The sequence below is a fragment of the Podarcis tiliguerta genome, assembly GCF_965153285.1.
Source record: "Podarcis tiliguerta genome assembly, chromosome: 9".
NCBI classification, from domain to species: domain Eukaryota; kingdom Metazoa; phylum Chordata; class Lepidosauria; order Squamata; family Lacertidae; genus Podarcis; species Podarcis tiliguerta.
Genome location: NC_139542.1, coordinates 52,002,731 through 52,018,885, shown reverse-complemented (window position 1 = coordinate 52,018,885; position 16,155 = coordinate 52,002,731). Strand labels below are relative to the sequence as shown.

The following is a 16,155-nucleotide window of genomic DNA, read 5'->3' as shown; positions in this document are numbered from 1 at the left end:
CATTGTATAGAAAAGCCTTTGTCAACTGGCTAGGGTCGATGGAAGTTGTAGTCTGAAACTACAGGAGAGCACCAGGTTGGCAGAACCTGCTATAGACTGCCTCTCAAAATGTGAAATTCCGTACACTGTCTGGGCTCTTCAGGAAGGCTGGAGAGGAAGGGGGAATGCTATACTCAATACAGGTGTAACAATTATGCTAAAACAAACCTTAGTAGGCAAAAAACCCACACACCCTCAAATCACAGTTTCATGTCCTGGTTTGTGTCCAGTACTTAACTATGGTGGAGGCATTTCTGTAACCATAGTTACAGAAGACAAACCATTCTTAGGTATCCCATCATAGAGCTGCAAGAGATTAATATGCCTCCTTTTCCCAAACTGCTTTCAAAGACAGGACCATTCAGCTCCACAACTTGAACCTAAACTTTTTAATAACTTGTTTTGGTGTACTCATCTGCCCCACTGCTTAAATCTTTCTGCAATGTTGGCATCATCTTCTAGGTTTTGATGTTGTGCTGACATAATGGTAGGCATTTGCTTTGCTGGTGCAGCTAGTTTTAGGATCAAGCTGTTGGTTGTGCAGCGCTCAGAAATATTATTGCCTCCTATTTTTGTCGCAGGTTAGCAGCAAAGATGAAGATTTCCTCGATCTCTCTGTTGATGTGGAACAGAACACATCGATTACTCATTGCTTAAGGTAAATGAGCAGCTGTAGAAATGTGTGTTGAAAAAAAGTGGGAGCATGTTTTTGCTGCCTGATCATTTTAGGTTAGTGGGATTTGAAAGGAAGAGCAGCATGAGAGTTATGGTATGATATGGCATAAATCGAATCAAGAAATATAAATGGAACTTTTTTTGGAAGTAGGAATATAAATCAATCCTGCTGCAATTGAATATTCAGGAAGAAACTACAGCTTTTCAATCTTTCAATTGCTTACTCCAGGGAGGTTCCACTGAAGGCAGCAGATTTACTCTGGAGCAAATAGCTTGAGAATGGTGTGCATGCATGCATAACATGTACTTCCTAGGAAAGTAATCTACCATCTGTCCATCAAAGGGCTTACTGATGAATAATATGGAGCATTTATCCCAAGTATTGGAAAACTTTATTTATCACAGCAGTTAATCTGAAAGAAGTCGTTAAGCATCCATTAGGTCCCACTGAATTAAATACAGTGGTACCTCGCAAGACGAATGCCTCGGAAGACGAAAAACTCGCAAGACGAAAGAGTTTTTCATTTTCTGAGTTGCTTCGCAAGACGGATTTCCCTATGGGCTTGCTTTGCAAGACGAAACGTCTTGCGCCTTTTTTAAAAAACCGCCAATGCATTCCTATGGGAAACCGTCAATACACAGTGGTGCTTCGCAAGACGAAAAAATTCACAAGACGAAAAACTCGCAGAACGAATTAATTTCGTCTTGCGAGGCACCACTGTACAACTTTGAATTTAGATTTACCAGAGCTATACTGAACTAAGAGTGCAATTTAACACATCTTTCCGAGTTCAGAACCTGCTCGAGCCTTGTTATCAGTTGGGTCCAAGACTTAGCAGTACTTGGAAGTCAAAAATCCCCCTTTGCCTGCCTGTGCATGTGTACACACACACAGACGCATTCTCTCTCAGGTTCATTGCTTCAGCTCTTTAGGCAGGTGACTGCATGAGTCCATCTTCATGAAAACATAGCTCTTACCTAAGGGATCACATTCTCTTCTGCTTCCCATCATGAGATGCAAGTTCTATCCCAAATGCTTATACAGTCGTACCTTGGAAGTCAAACGGAATCCATTCCAGAAGTCTGTTCAACTTCTAAGACATTTGAAAACCAAATTGTGGCTTCTGATTGGCTGCAGGAAGCTCCACCAGGATAGTGGCTGTGATAGCCATGTTCAAATATATAAAAGGATGTCACATAGAGGAGGGAGAAAGGTTGTTTTCTGCTGCTCCAGAGAAGCGGACATGGAGCAATGGATCCAAACTACAAGAAAGAAGATTCCACCTAAACATTAGGAAGAACTTCCTGACAGTAAGAGCTGTTCAACAGTGGAATTTGCTGCCAAGGAGTGTGGTGGAGTCTCCTTCTTTGGAGGTCTTTAAGCAGAGGCTTGACAACCATATGTCAGGAGTGCTCTGATGGTGTTTCCTGCTTGGCAGGGGGTTGGACTCGATGGCCCTTGTGGTCTCTTCCAACTCTATGATTCTATGATTCTATGGTGGAGGGTGTGGCTGAAGGGGGGCTGTGGCCTGAGGAAAGTCATATGGGATGCATGGAGACCTGAAATTGGCCTCTGGATCTGAGGCTCTCCACCCCTGGCTTAGTGGGTCATACATTCTGTTCTTGGTTGTCCCATTTTTGTGTGGGAATCTGGATGTAGAGAAGCACTCTCAGTACCATTTCCATAGTTGTTTGCCTTCCTTATCCTGGAAACTCATCAAAGTGTAAGCATTTTCAGAAGAGTACTTCAGGACTGGACTACTGTAATGCACTCTATGTGGGACTTCCCTTGTGCTTGGTCGGGAAAGTGCCTGGCATCATTTTATAACCTTTGTGAATGCTACTGGCATTCGTTTACTTCTTAAATTTCCCTCTTGTCCTTCTTCCCAAATGGGCCCTGCGAAGCCAACACCAAAGTTGCAAAACAGTATGAATGAAAATAAAATATTTGAAACATTAAAAAAATCCTATATATATATATATATATATATATATATATACCAATCAAGAATATATAAAAAGAGTCAAAAACCCTCAAAGCTAATACAGTGGTACCTCGGGTTACATACACTTCAGGTTACAGACTCCGCTAACCCAGAAATAGTACCTCGGGTTAAGAACTTTGCTTCAGGATGAGAACAGAAATCGTGCTCCGGCGGCGTGGCAGCACCAGGAGGCACCATTAGCTAAAGGTGTGTTCTTAACCTGAAACTGTTCTTAACTAGAGGTATGCTTTTGCTAATGAGGCCTCTTGCTGCTGCTGTGCTGCCGGTGCACGATTTCCATTCTCATCTTGGGGCAAAGTTCTCAACTCGAGGTAACTCTTCCAGGTTAGCGGAGTTTGTAACCTGAGGAGTTTGTAACTCGAGGTACCACTGTATTAAGATTTTGGGCTCACTGTAGTTAACCCCTTGTAAGAGTACGAGCCCTTAACATAGAGTGACTTCAAATCATGTCTGCCCGCATGTGCAGTGGAAATGAACCTTTAGCTGGCAGGTTTCCCAAGTGTATTTTGGAAATTATAATTGCCATGTTTGAGAACAGAAACTGCATTGTTTGACCTTAATTGTATAAACAGTGTTGAGCAGGAAAGAGAAATAAGTAAACAGGAGCTATTTCAGAGGCAATAGCTCAATTAGTCTTGCTTCCCTTTAATACTACAGCAAACTCTCCTTCCTCTTAGTTATCATTGAAAGAAAAAGCCCTTTTGTGTTTAAGTCCCCAAACATAGTTCTTTTCCTCTGGGCATCAGTACTGGCATTAAAAGAGGAATTCATAAAATAACACAATAAATTATGTATCAATTATTTTTATTTCCACGAGGAGTTGAAAAGGCCAGCTGGTTCTGTCAGTTTTACCTCTCTCTCTATTTTTTTTCTTAGAAAAGCATTTGCCCCATGAATAAACCAACACCTCCAGCATATTTCTGTCTAAGAATAGTTTATATGTCTAGCTTTTATCCAGAAATTAGAAGTTTTATTTTAGCTAGGTCAAAATGAAGTAATCTGTCATCTGTTGAATGTAAAACAAGCATTTCTTATGCCTGTGAAAACCACGCTTCAATAAAATTTGAAGAGCAGAATGAGTGCCCGTCTGTACTATACATTTAAAGTAGCACCACAGGACTTTAAAGAGGCCTGCTTTCCCTCAAAGAATTTTGGGGACTGTAGTGCGTTACAGATTCTCAGAGATGTTGGGAGATCCCTATTCCCCTCACAAAACTATAATTCCCAGAGTTCCCTGGAAAGAGGGATTGAGAGTTAAACCACTCTGAGAAGCATAGTTCAGTGAGAAGACTAGGGGGGTCTCCTAACAACTCTCAGCGCCCTTAACAGTTCCCAAGTAAGGCCATCCTGCAAGTATATTCTGAGTTACAGTCAAACAACTGTACAATATTTTCCAACCAGCTCAGGGGGCATTTGGGATGGGAAGTATGAAACTGTAAGCACTGTTCCCTCCGTTGATTTCTCAGAGACTTCAGCAACACAGAAACATTGTGCAGCGAACAAAAGTACTACTGTGAGACTTGCTGCAGCAAACAAGAGGCACAAAAAAGGTAAGCAAAGCACCTTGTGGCCTGGTCCCAGCGAGGCTAGTATAAATTTTAAAGCTGAAATAAAACGAATTCTTCCTGCTTTCAGTTCTGCAAAAAACAGTAACAGAGGTGTGCCTATGTGGGAACACCGTATCAAGAATAGGGACCTGTTTATAAATAGAATGGGCACTTATTAAATTTACATTTTTATTATTGATATCATGGACTCCCTTTTGTTTGTATTTAAAATATTACACTGTTGTTGTTTGTTTCTTTAAAAAAATAGTTTTTATAACAAAATAATTGCTGGTTGCTTTTTTCCCCTTTGGAAGAAAAAAAAGAAAACCTGCACAAGTTCTTATCCAGTGATATTATTTTGACTTCATAGGATGAGGGTTAAAAAGCTGCCAATGATCCTTGCATTGCACCTGAAGAGATTTAAATACATGGAGCAGTTACATCGGTATACCAAGCTCTCTTACCGCGTGGTATTTCCTCTTGAGCTGCGTCTCTTCAACACATCCGGGGATGCTATCAACTTGGATCGCATGTATGACTTGGTGGCTGTAGTAGTTCATTGCGGCAGGTAAGCAGCATTCTCCTTCATTTATAAACTGTAACGCGAACCCCAAAGATCCTATCCAGCAAATTATTTAAGTGTGCTGGACAGTTCTGAACACCGTTGGATATTTAATGTTCTCCCTTCAGCATTATTAGAGGGCACGTATCATGACACCCCAGTGGAACAGAGATGGTCTCCATATAATTCTGATGGCATTGTGTCCCATTTGGCACATTCTTCTATATTGCCCACTGTATCGTGATACCCGAAGAGAGCTAATTCAACTGTTACTTAGGAAACTACCCAGCCACTCAGAGGAAACCTATGTTAAATACTTTCTTGCTGAATATCACCAGGCCTGTCTTAAAATTCTGTTTTATGGCAACGAGGATAAGACAGGCTGCAGTGACAGTGATGGTCGATGAATGAGTACTGATGTTAAACTCTGGAACATAGATTTTAACTGAAGGAGTGCTATTTTTAATGCAAATAAGTTTAAAGGGAATTTTTAATTTCATCTACTGCGTCTGCCCCTTGGTGCTGATGCAGTGTGAGTTGCTGTTGTAAATTCTGCCGTCTGACTGTGGTCAGATTGATGCTTTAATAAAGCATCAATCTGACCACAGTCAAGATTGATGCTTCATTAAAGAAAATAAATCCTGTGCAGAAGAAGCAGTATAATTTCCTTTAGTCAGTGCTTTTTTTCTAAAAAAAAATATTTAGCAGTACTCTCATTTTCCTACTCATTTTGAAATACTGCCCCTCAATGAGGCCAAACTTAGATTCACACAATGTTTAGGGGTATGCGTACCCCCAGAAAAAAGCACTGCCTTTAGTATTCAGGAGTGCCTGTCAGTTTGGAAACAAAACAGGGCCACCTAAAAATAAGGGTTTATGCACCCAAAAATGTGGTTTCTACACATTTGGGGTACTGCCTAGGTATTCTGGTGTATATAAGCTTGCAAATTAAATTATTATTATTATTATTACCCGTAATGGTTCTAGGGGTTGCTCATGCGTAAGCAGGTGCAAACACCTGGCTGGATTGCCTGAGTGAACCTTTTCTGTCTGGACAGCCACTCACCCGTGGCTGTCTCAATCGCTGACAGAATCCGTCAGTGGGCGTTTCTTAAACTTCTTCCAGCAAAGAAGCTCTTTGACGCCTAGTCTTCTCCTACTCTCTCTGCGTGAAAGCCTTCTGCTCAAGGAGGGCATAGGCAGCGGAAGACCTCTACTCGCCCCGCTGGTCCCCGGCAAGGAGTCATGGGACCGCCTCGCCGCTTCCCCCATCTGCCCCCCTTCACCACTGGTGCTACACTGATTCTCTTCCCCAGAAGATGGGCTGCCTCTCCCAATCCTGGGACGCTCTCCAGAATCCCTCTGGATTTTGCTCTCTCCCTCTGGCACTGATGGCAGTTCCCTGACAACCCCCAAATGGCATAACAAGCACATATGAACTACCTTGATTGAAAGTCATAATGTTATGGTATCAGTTGAAACAGAGATGGAAAATAAATTGGATGTGGGAGAAGATAGAATTCGCCTGTTCAAGCCTTAACATCTTCTAGACAATACCCTGGAGGGGAGAATTATAGTTGCAGGGAATGCAACTTTTATGTCTAGAAGGTTGACTCAGTTGTGTCCTTATTCTTTTTTTAATTTAATGGTGTTTCTTTTCTTTTAGTGGACCTAATCGTGGACATTATATTACCATTGTGAAAAGTCATGGCTTTTGGCTATTGTTTGATGATGACATTGTAGAGGTCAGTATACTTGTTCCTGGGATGTGACTTATAGCTTGAAGGTTAGCCCCCCCCCCCATAAGAGCAAGCCCCCAATACTGGCAAACATAAAAACCAATGGGACTTATGCAAGGATCCTAATTTTTAATTACCCTCAGGTGTTCATTGCAGTCTAATCTACATATGCAACAGAGCAAGATAGCAGAATGGATGGAATCCCCTCCGGGTTTAGATAGAGGATTCTGTTTTTAGTTCGCTCCCTACTTAACAAAACTCTCCATCAATAGAAAACCAGCACAGCAGCCCTGAGATAGAACCCTTTTCTCTGATATACTATGGAAGGAATTCAATGTAGCACCTTGCCATTTGTTCCATTGGCACAAGCTTTTTTGTTTGCCGGATTAAATTATCCCCCCACTCCTCCCTCCACACACTGTTTTGGTGGGTTCTCCTGACCCCCACAAGCTAATTTTAGTTGCATATAGCATAATAAGCCCAAGATAAAATGGGGAAAAAAATTACAAGTAGAATAATAACCAGTTACCTGCTTCATAAATGGAACATCATCGCAAGCAGTGATTCTTCCTCGCCCTGCTCCCCGATGTTTCTTGAAGACCTTTTCATGCCAACAGGCCTACTCAGTTGTTTAAACTTTTTCAAGATGAGCCAGTCATTTGTATGATTATTTTATATTGTGTTTATGGTATTTTATGTTTTATTGCACCTGCATATTTTGCTGGACACAAGCCTAATATTTTATATGGAGGGGTTGTTCCTGTAAATATTTTTTAATAAATAAATAAAATCTCCCACAAACTTGGGAGTAAAGGGCACACCATAGATTTGAAAAATAAAAATGACGGTTGATACAGAAGGGCCGTGCTGCGACAGAATGCAAAATATATTTGAACCAAGTAGCTGTAACCTGAAGGCAGCTAGGATTACCTAGGCCTTTAGCTATCTGTACTTGGTTGGTTTATGTTTGCATACGCAGTTGTATCATATAGCCTACCTGCTCATTGTCTTGGTGAAAGGATTAGAGGCGCTTGCTCACCAAAGAAATTGTAGTCAGTAATAAGTTGAACAAAAGGTCTATATGAGAAGATAGAGGGGGCTTGGATGGAATAAAGTTAATTGATGTTCTTTCTCAATGGGACAATGCAAAATAAGCATGCCCCACAAAAAGTTTGTACAGTGGTACCCCGCAAGACGAATGCCTCACAAGACGGAAAACCCGCTAGACAAAAGGGTTTTTCGTTTTTCGATGCGCTTCGCAGGACGAATTTCCCTATGGGCTTGCTTCGCAAGACGAAAATGTCTTGCGAGTCTTGAGATTTTTTTTCGCTCCCCACCCCCTTTTTCTAAGCCGCTAAACTGCTAATAGCCTTTTAGCAGTTAATCCGCTAATCCCTTAAGCCTTTAATAGCCGCTAATAGCGCTAATCCGCTAAGCCACTAATAGGGTTGCTTCGCAAGATGAAAAAACCGCTAGACGAAGAGACTCGCAGAATGAATTAATTTTGTCTTGCGAGGCACCACTGTACTTCAAGTCACTCCAACCACAAACAGAAGAAAGATCTCAGCCGTCTGCAGCTATTGTAGTAACTTGCCAGCCTCTGTGCATTTTAAAGACAAGTTTATATCTAAATGCTGCCTAAATTGAGAATTTGGAAGGAGCTGGACAACTATTGTGCCACCTTGTCTAAATTTCTAACAGAATTTTCCCTTGGGCAAAGCCTATTTGTTTTAATATTGTTGCATCCATTTCCTTAATTTTTCTCCGTTAACATTTTGATTATTTTACCTTTGCAGAAAATCGATGCGCAGGCTATTGAAGAATTTTATGGTCTGACCTCTGATATATCTAAAAATTCAGAATCTGGATATATTTTATTTTATCAGTCAAGAGAGTGACTTGGGAAGACACTTGACTTTTTCCACCCCGAGAGGAGAAACTGACCAACACTGTTAACTGACTTCCATGTAGACTCTTCCAATACAGTATGACAGTGATAAGCTCATGCCGAAATTGTGAACTAAGACTCTCCATCTTTGACTGGAAGATCTTTTTTTCTTTAGTCTGAATCTCATTAACTACTGCAAGAACAAATTTATACAGCTCGTGTTCATTTGCTGAATCCTGCTGAACTGAGGTATAATGTGGCATAGATGTTTGCACCACCACTAAGGACCATTTGTTCTCTGTTTCTAAAGAACCATTCCTTTAGGCTAGTGGTTTTCAGACCATGTTTTGAGGAACCTTGGGATTCCTGAGGTGCCTGTCAGGGGTTCCTCAATGAGAAGATGCAATAGTAATGGTAGACATCCATCCCTTAATGGCAGCTTGCCTGCAGCTACCAATCTTCACCTGTAAAGGGCAGCTGTGGGGAGCACTGGGCTGTGTCCTAAGAGGCACTCTCACCGTTCACACAGGACAGTAGTGAGCCCCAGGAAACCTAGCCAACACTCCAAATGAAATGTGCAGCCTAGAACACCCAACTCTTTTGCAAGAACTCTGGCAAATGCACAGGGGTTCCTAGGCAGAGCAATCAATGTGAAAAGTGTTCCCTTAAGTTGGAACGTTTGGGAAATTGCTGCTTTAGATACCTACTGAAATGTAACTCATATTCATGGATCCTCAATCTGGTTGGATTGTGGATTGTGTCACATGGTACTCTTCAACTAGAAAACTATTATCTCTCGATCCCCCTCAAGCTTTGGGTCATGAAACAATATCAAATTGGCAGCCACAAAACACAATGTCGCTCAGTCCCGTTTGAACCAAATCCCGCCAGTCTTCCTGTTTATCATGTGACAGCACAGATCAGCCAAACTGCTCCTTTCGATTCCCACACTGTAAAAGGCTTTAGGAGATTTTGCACTGAAAAGAAAAGGGGGGGAAGTTGTTCTTCCATGTTACTTTCACTGTGTGATGAGTGATAGTATCCTTTTATCCCAAAGAAATACCACAAAATGTCCTTGCTTACCTGAGTTTGCACATGTCTATATGAGTATCATGCATGCAAGCAAGTATTGGTTGTACAATCCAATTAAGCAATAGTGACCATGATCCAAAGCTCCATAGGATTTTGGTGCAGAGCTCCATGCAAAGAGGAGTTTCTCATTCTTCCTGGTGTTTGGGGATGCATCATGGGCACATTAGAGATCCTACACTCAGATCCCTGGATTTAAGTGAATATCCATCATATTATGCAGAGCTCTGGACTTGGACAGATGGCACCGATTGCACTGAGAGCCAAATTATGTGGCATTGCACAAAGATGTACTACATTTGTAGCCATATGTAATAAAAATCAGTTTTTAGGTTCCATCTGTTTGTCACGCTCTAGTGTGACGAACGCCGGAAACCTAAAGTAAATAGGACCTGGTTCAATTTCAGCTACTCCCATTAAGTACAAAGAAAACTGGCCCAAATTAGCGAAGCTGTTGGGTGAAATACAGAGCTGCTGATCCAATAGAAAGTTTCCCAGGGGTGAGGGGCAGATTTTGCTCTCATCTCGAGGATATGCAGCGGTGGCCAAACATGCTCTCAGGCCCAAACACTGGGTTGCCAAAGTTGTGCTGAGTGAGACTCCCATTTGAGGAAATACGTGTCTCTGCATGCCACCAGTAGAACCTGCAATATACAAATATCTCTGGCTCTTTTGCTCATCATATTCGCAGGCATTTTGCTTGTTGTGTAATGAAGAGCATTTGGCCCTGCAGGAATTAACAGCATCAACAGCCGTGAGCAATTTACTAGCATGAATTTGTGTTTTAAGACTCTATGAATGTTTTGAGGTGTTCCCTGTTAGTTATGATAAATGCACTCTAGCTATTCAACAGCTGTTTAAAAATATTATTGCATAAGTCATGTTTAACTGCAAATATCAGAAGAGGAATGGGAATAATTTCTACTTTGCTGAATTAATGGATCTAAAATTGCAGAGTTGGATTGTCTTGACACTTGTAAGGTGCAGTGCATGGTCGTCGATCAAAATAAAAGGCAAATAAATACCCTGCAAGATATTCACGTTTGCAATACAAGAAACGAATAGGAGTACAATAAATGAATTGTGCAAAAGCTACTTCATGCGGACATATACCCTGGATTTGTGCAGATCTGAGTATGACTTCCAAGTGAGAAAATTCCAGAAGAGATATACATCATTTTTTCTATTTTTTAAAAAATACGCATGTATTTATTAGGAAAGAGCCCCTTTTAGTACTTTTTGAATAGAGATCTAATTACAGTTTTACTGCTGTGCTGCTTATTTTGCCATAATTCAACACTGTTGGAACTTGCATCTTGGTTTTCCATCTGGGAATGAAAATCTTTCTTGTGCGCATGTGTTATGTACCTTTGTTACTTTGTGGTGATCTTACAGTATTGGTGAGAACACCGTTTACTGTGCATTTGGGACAGGAAACAGTGCATTTAGAACTACTTTGTAGCACCTTACATGAGCATAATTGGATATTCTTGAAAGTGCCATAAATTGTTTTATCTTTGCGGTGATCTAACAGAGTAGAGAGAGAGTCTTGCTTGCATGAATATTCCATTGGTTCAACAGGGCTGTGGATACTCTGTGTACATAAATAGACACCTATACATAGATTAATAAAGCCTGTGTGTATTCCTGACCACTTGAAGTCCTGCTCAGACCCAATTTTGACAAATTAAATTTTATAGCAGGCATTCCCCACATCTTTTCCAAACATGTCAGTGGCAACAAAGATTAGAAATATATATATTTAAAAACAATTTGAAGAATTCTGACTTCTCAACAAGATGCCAAATTCCACCCTTGCACAGTGCCGTCAAATGTATAAAAATATACATAGTCCTGAATATAGCATAAGAAGAATCATTCCTGATCAGCCAAAGGTCAATCAGTTTCAAACAGTAGCCAACCAAATGTCCCTGGCTAGCTTACAAAGGCAATAGCTCTTGCTTGCTTGTCCCCACTATCTGATACTCGGTAATATATTCTGAAAAAGAGTTAATTATAGCTAATGTCCTTTGATTCACCTAGGCCTCATGGATTTGTTGAATCCTTAAATATATATATCAATTTGAGTGATTAACTCTGTTCCTTTTCATTTCCCCATGATTCAATGTCTATGTACCTATTTCTGTTCTGCTAAACATCAAAAAACCATCGACCCAATAATACCAGTGATATTAATTATCTAGAGGTCAGTATTTCAGGAAGGCAAAATGTACACCTTTTGTGTTCAGTGCAAGAACACAATATAAATACATCGAAGGTCCCTATATGCAGAATGGTTGAGGGCTATTTAAATGGAATAACTGTTGCTATTGAGTTACTGTGAACAAATACGTTAGTCTGCAGGTTCCTGACTAGGCTACTCGCTGAAGCAAAGGATGGAAGTGTTGGGTTTATATCAAGAAGACCTCAAATTGTGCCTGTCGTCTTTGTCACTGCACACACACACATGCATCACTTGATTCCTCAGTGGTTTATTTCTGACAGCTTCATATGTCGACCGGCTCAGACCTGTTTCAGATGTAATGGGAAACCCTCGTCTTTTGTTGTTCCAAGGAGGAGATTGTGGACGCGTTTACTCCTGTTTTAAAACAAAACACAGATTCCCATTATGCAGAAACTATGGTTTGTTTAAACTACAGTTAGGAAATAAACCAGGATTAGAAACCACAGTTTCCTCCCAGCTTTCATTTTGTTTTTGGAACTTATTGGAGTTTAAACAAATCAGAGTTCCCCAAGTTTCTACATAATGGGGGACTGTGGTTTGTTTAAAACTAATATTATGGCCACAAAAGAAGCAAAACAGGAGGAGTGTGTGAGCCCAAGGCTTATCATACTTCATTCACCTAGCTGGACATCATCTGAGAAGCATTGCACTTTAGGCAATGATGTGAAAGTTGTGTCTGGCTTTTGATCTGTGTTAGTACATTCACATCTGTGAGGCATCATTTGATCAAGTGATTAACAGGCATGTGTACAGCAGCCCACAGCATGTAGATCTTGCCTCAGAGTACAGAATATAGAAACTATTCCTTCTGTTGGGACTGGAACAATGCTAGCTTGTCTCATCAATACCTGGAATCAATGGGGCTCTTTCCATTAAAGCCCATTTACATCAAAAGACAACTGTCCTATTGACTCCCATGGGGTTAGGATATGATCCTTTTGTGAATGAAATCCTTTACTTGCTTTGCTATATTGCACAGCATTTCTCTCAAGGTGTGACCATCACTTTTCTGACAAGCTAGGCTGCTCTGGTTGTGGTGAATAAATGCACTTTCTAGTTCAGTGTTAATCAGTGTAATACAGATGTTTTGTACATTGCAAAGGTTGCTGCCAAACATTTTAAGGATATATGTTAAACCTCTTTTTAAAAATAAATAAAAAGAAGCTAGTATTAATGTATAACTGGAATGTTTGGAGCTGATGTTTGTATGGACAGAATTTTTGCATTAATGGTAAATATTTTTTAAAAAACAACAACTTGGGGGTTAGGGTATATCTGTGTTTTACATTAACTACAATATTCTTTTTGTGGCAGGTAATAAAGCCAGAAGATGGAAATAATATTTAAATATTATAATATACAGTTCAACATGTTTTTTCCTTGCTGTATCTCATTATTTGAGTTGGATAATAAATACAGATAATTATACTGGGGTTTTTTTTAATGGTAAAATTACTATGCTAGGTTTCCCTTTTCTAGTTTTCTTACAAAATCAGGCATAACACAGTCAAAACTGTCAGTGCAGTCGGTAGTGAGATAGGTGAACCAATGGTCTGCTTAGTATAAGGCACTGTCCCTGTGAGCCTCTATGTATGAATGCACAGCCAGCCCCCTACTCTCTCTCCCCTTCCCCACTCTCCCTCTCCCTCCTAAACAGCTGAAAGATGCTATTCAACATCTCTAGCCAAGGCTACGCATATGCAGCCCTGACCGGTGGATCAGGCTGCAAATCATTCATGCAGCATTTGTTCTCAGGTAGGATTCCTCTGCAGCCAGGCTTATCGCGGAAGTCAGTTTCTGTGTGAGTATAGCAGGGGGGCAGTCCCCCCCACAATCAATCAAATAAATAAAAATGCTTAACTAACTGACCGATTGCATCCCAGATTGCTTGGTTCTGGAGCCCCCTCCGACATAAATCTGGTTACACCCATGCTAGCAGGATTAAGGCAAATTACTTCAAGCCCTAAAGATGTTAAGGAGAGACTTAAATATGTACTAGACTCTCACCAGTCTAGTACATATCTAGACTGTCTAGTACAGTCTAGTACAGAAATCAGCTGAATGCGCAACAATCCTAAGCATCCTAAGTCTTAAGCATGAAAATTCAGAAATAAGTCCCACTGTCTTCAGCGGGACAAAGGTTGAGTAAATGCACATTTGCTGAGAAGTCAGTGCCATTTCCCCCACTCCTTCACAATTTGTGCAAAACACATCTTCGCACCCTGCTGGGAAACAACATTCAATCTGCTCCATCTGTCCATATCAATGGTTGACTACTGGAGCTGTGAGTGTGTCTCTCATCCCAAAGGAAAGTAATTTACACATGTGCAAAGGCATGCTTTACTAAGAACCTGACTAGCAATGGGTCTGTGGATGTCTGTCAGACATGTGTCTTGTTTATCTTCAGGAGGGCAGTTCCCCCCACCCCCCACTTTAGGTGGCCAATATATACATTTATTTTCTGCTCTGCATATTCATCCATAATTTGAAGTTGACCCTCACATCCTTTTTTGTTGTTGTTGTTTCTCTATCGTTCTTTGGGGCTAGCAACTGTGCTGTACTTCAGGATTTTGATAATGAGTATGGTGGTGCTGTGGGTTAAACCTCACTCTAGAAGTTGGCTCCTATGATGGACATGATCTGGAATTAGTTCCTTTGTGGACCTGTTGAGCTTGAATGAGATGGAGTTCCTATTTTAAATGAACTTTCCAAGCTCTTCACAGAGGGTAAATGAAAATATGTTTCCATAGAGCCTGAAGATGTCTCTCTACTCAGAGCTGTGACCTATAACAAAGGGGCATAGACTCCCACACAAATTAAACAGGCTAAGGGGTAACCTACCCATTTCTGAAATTCATTAAGGAGCTACCACGACCACCTTGTTTGCTCCCAAGCTTGGAAGCAATCGTGGATGGAATTTGAAAGCAAGCAGCATTTGTTGCTACTGCTGTTGAATAGCATTGAAGAACTCTGACCAAGACTTTGTACACCAGCCTATTATGAAAATCCAGGGCTGGCCAGAAGAATAAGCTTATGTCCAATGATTTTAATGTTGACATTTACAAATAAAATGAGCACTTGTATTGCAACCTAGAGTCCCATACGGTCTGTGAAATGTAGCATGTGGAACTCCTGCGCATGTGAAATGTGCGCATGTGCTTTTCTGCATTCTGCATTTTCCCCTCCATTGAAGTGAACATGGAAGCCCTAGCAGGCAAGGGAGCTGTTTTTTTGTGTTGTATGCACTGGAGTCCACAAGAGAGTGTAAGTGTCTTCTATTCATACGTTCTAATAAGAGCATGGAAAATTAAGGCCGATGACATTCTTGACCATTCTTGTCCTCGTGTTCTTTTGTTTCACATTTATGGAAAGAACAGGAATATTTTGCCCGTTGAATATCTGAATCAATTTTTATACACAGCACTTTCAAGCGTTTCACTAGCAATGTTCTCAAAATTCCATAGTAGCCTATTTTAAATGCACATTGTCTGACCTTGCCAGAAAAGATATCCATCAGTAAGAAACTAAATTTGAACAAAATGGAAACTGGCAATTTGAAGCCAGCCTTCTCATCATGTCAACCAAATTGGTTAAAAAGGCCTTCTGCAAGATGTTCGAGCAATATCAGGAAAAGAGAAAGTGGAAAATGGCCTTATAATCTGTTCATCTGAAATGATTAGCAAATCTAGTAGCAGCAGGGCATACCAAATAGGAAGCCTTTGTCACAATTTAACAGATACTTGTTACTACATCAGCAGCTCAATGAGGGACAAAATGCCAATTGGGAGCTCCCTGGAAGGATGAATTAGCAGTTTGAGGGGCAATTTTTGTCAGGACTGTGACAAGAAAAGGGGGGAGGATTAATTCTGAGCTTTATCAGCTTAGACACACACACACAGAGAGAGAGAGAGAGAGAGAGAGAGAGAGAGGGAGAGAGAGATACTTTTTAAAAAATTTAAGAAGCCAGGCATGTTAAATGCAGTCACATATTTAATGTATCATCCATTTTGGTCCTTGTTAATGTTTCCCATCTTTCTATGGCGGTATGTTTATGGGCAAGAGATCTTGGGTGGATCTACACACAGGAAAAAAATGCTATAAAGAAGTCAGAAATTAAATCATTACAAAAAAAGAAAAAAAAATTGCTGTGGAAAATTGCAAAGAAATTTGTTTTCCTCTCCAGCACCATCTAGTATTGCGTGTTTGTAACATATTCAAAATGCTGTTTTTTGACTAATGTGGCTGATTCCTAGATTTGAAGGTGAACCTAGCTAATTCACACTTTCTGAAACAATACGCAGACTAAAACTCAACCATGCTTTGAACTGTAAATTTTGTGATACAGTTCTCCAGCCAAAGAATGCT

General features: G+C 40.6%; 1 protein-coding gene across 1 annotated transcript in view; it reads left to right on the top strand.

Annotated features, from left to right (window-relative positions):
- Positions 1-13,218, top strand: part of USP46 (ubiquitin specific peptidase 46) — a 34,855-nt gene extending 21,637 nt beyond the window's left edge. The window contains exons 5-9 of the mRNA XM_083458412.1: positions 621-697; positions 4,187-4,270; positions 4,638-4,835; positions 6,496-6,574; positions 8,365-13,218. Of these exons, the coding sequence (XP_083314538.1) occupies positions 621-697; positions 4,187-4,270; positions 4,638-4,835; positions 6,496-6,574; positions 8,365-8,466 (540 nt within the window). The 3' untranslated portion in view covers positions 8,467-13,218. The remainder of the gene's footprint in view (positions 1-620; positions 698-4,186; positions 4,271-4,637; positions 4,836-6,495; positions 6,575-8,364) is intronic.
- The last annotated feature ends 2,937 nt before the right edge of the window (positions 13,219-16,155 follow it).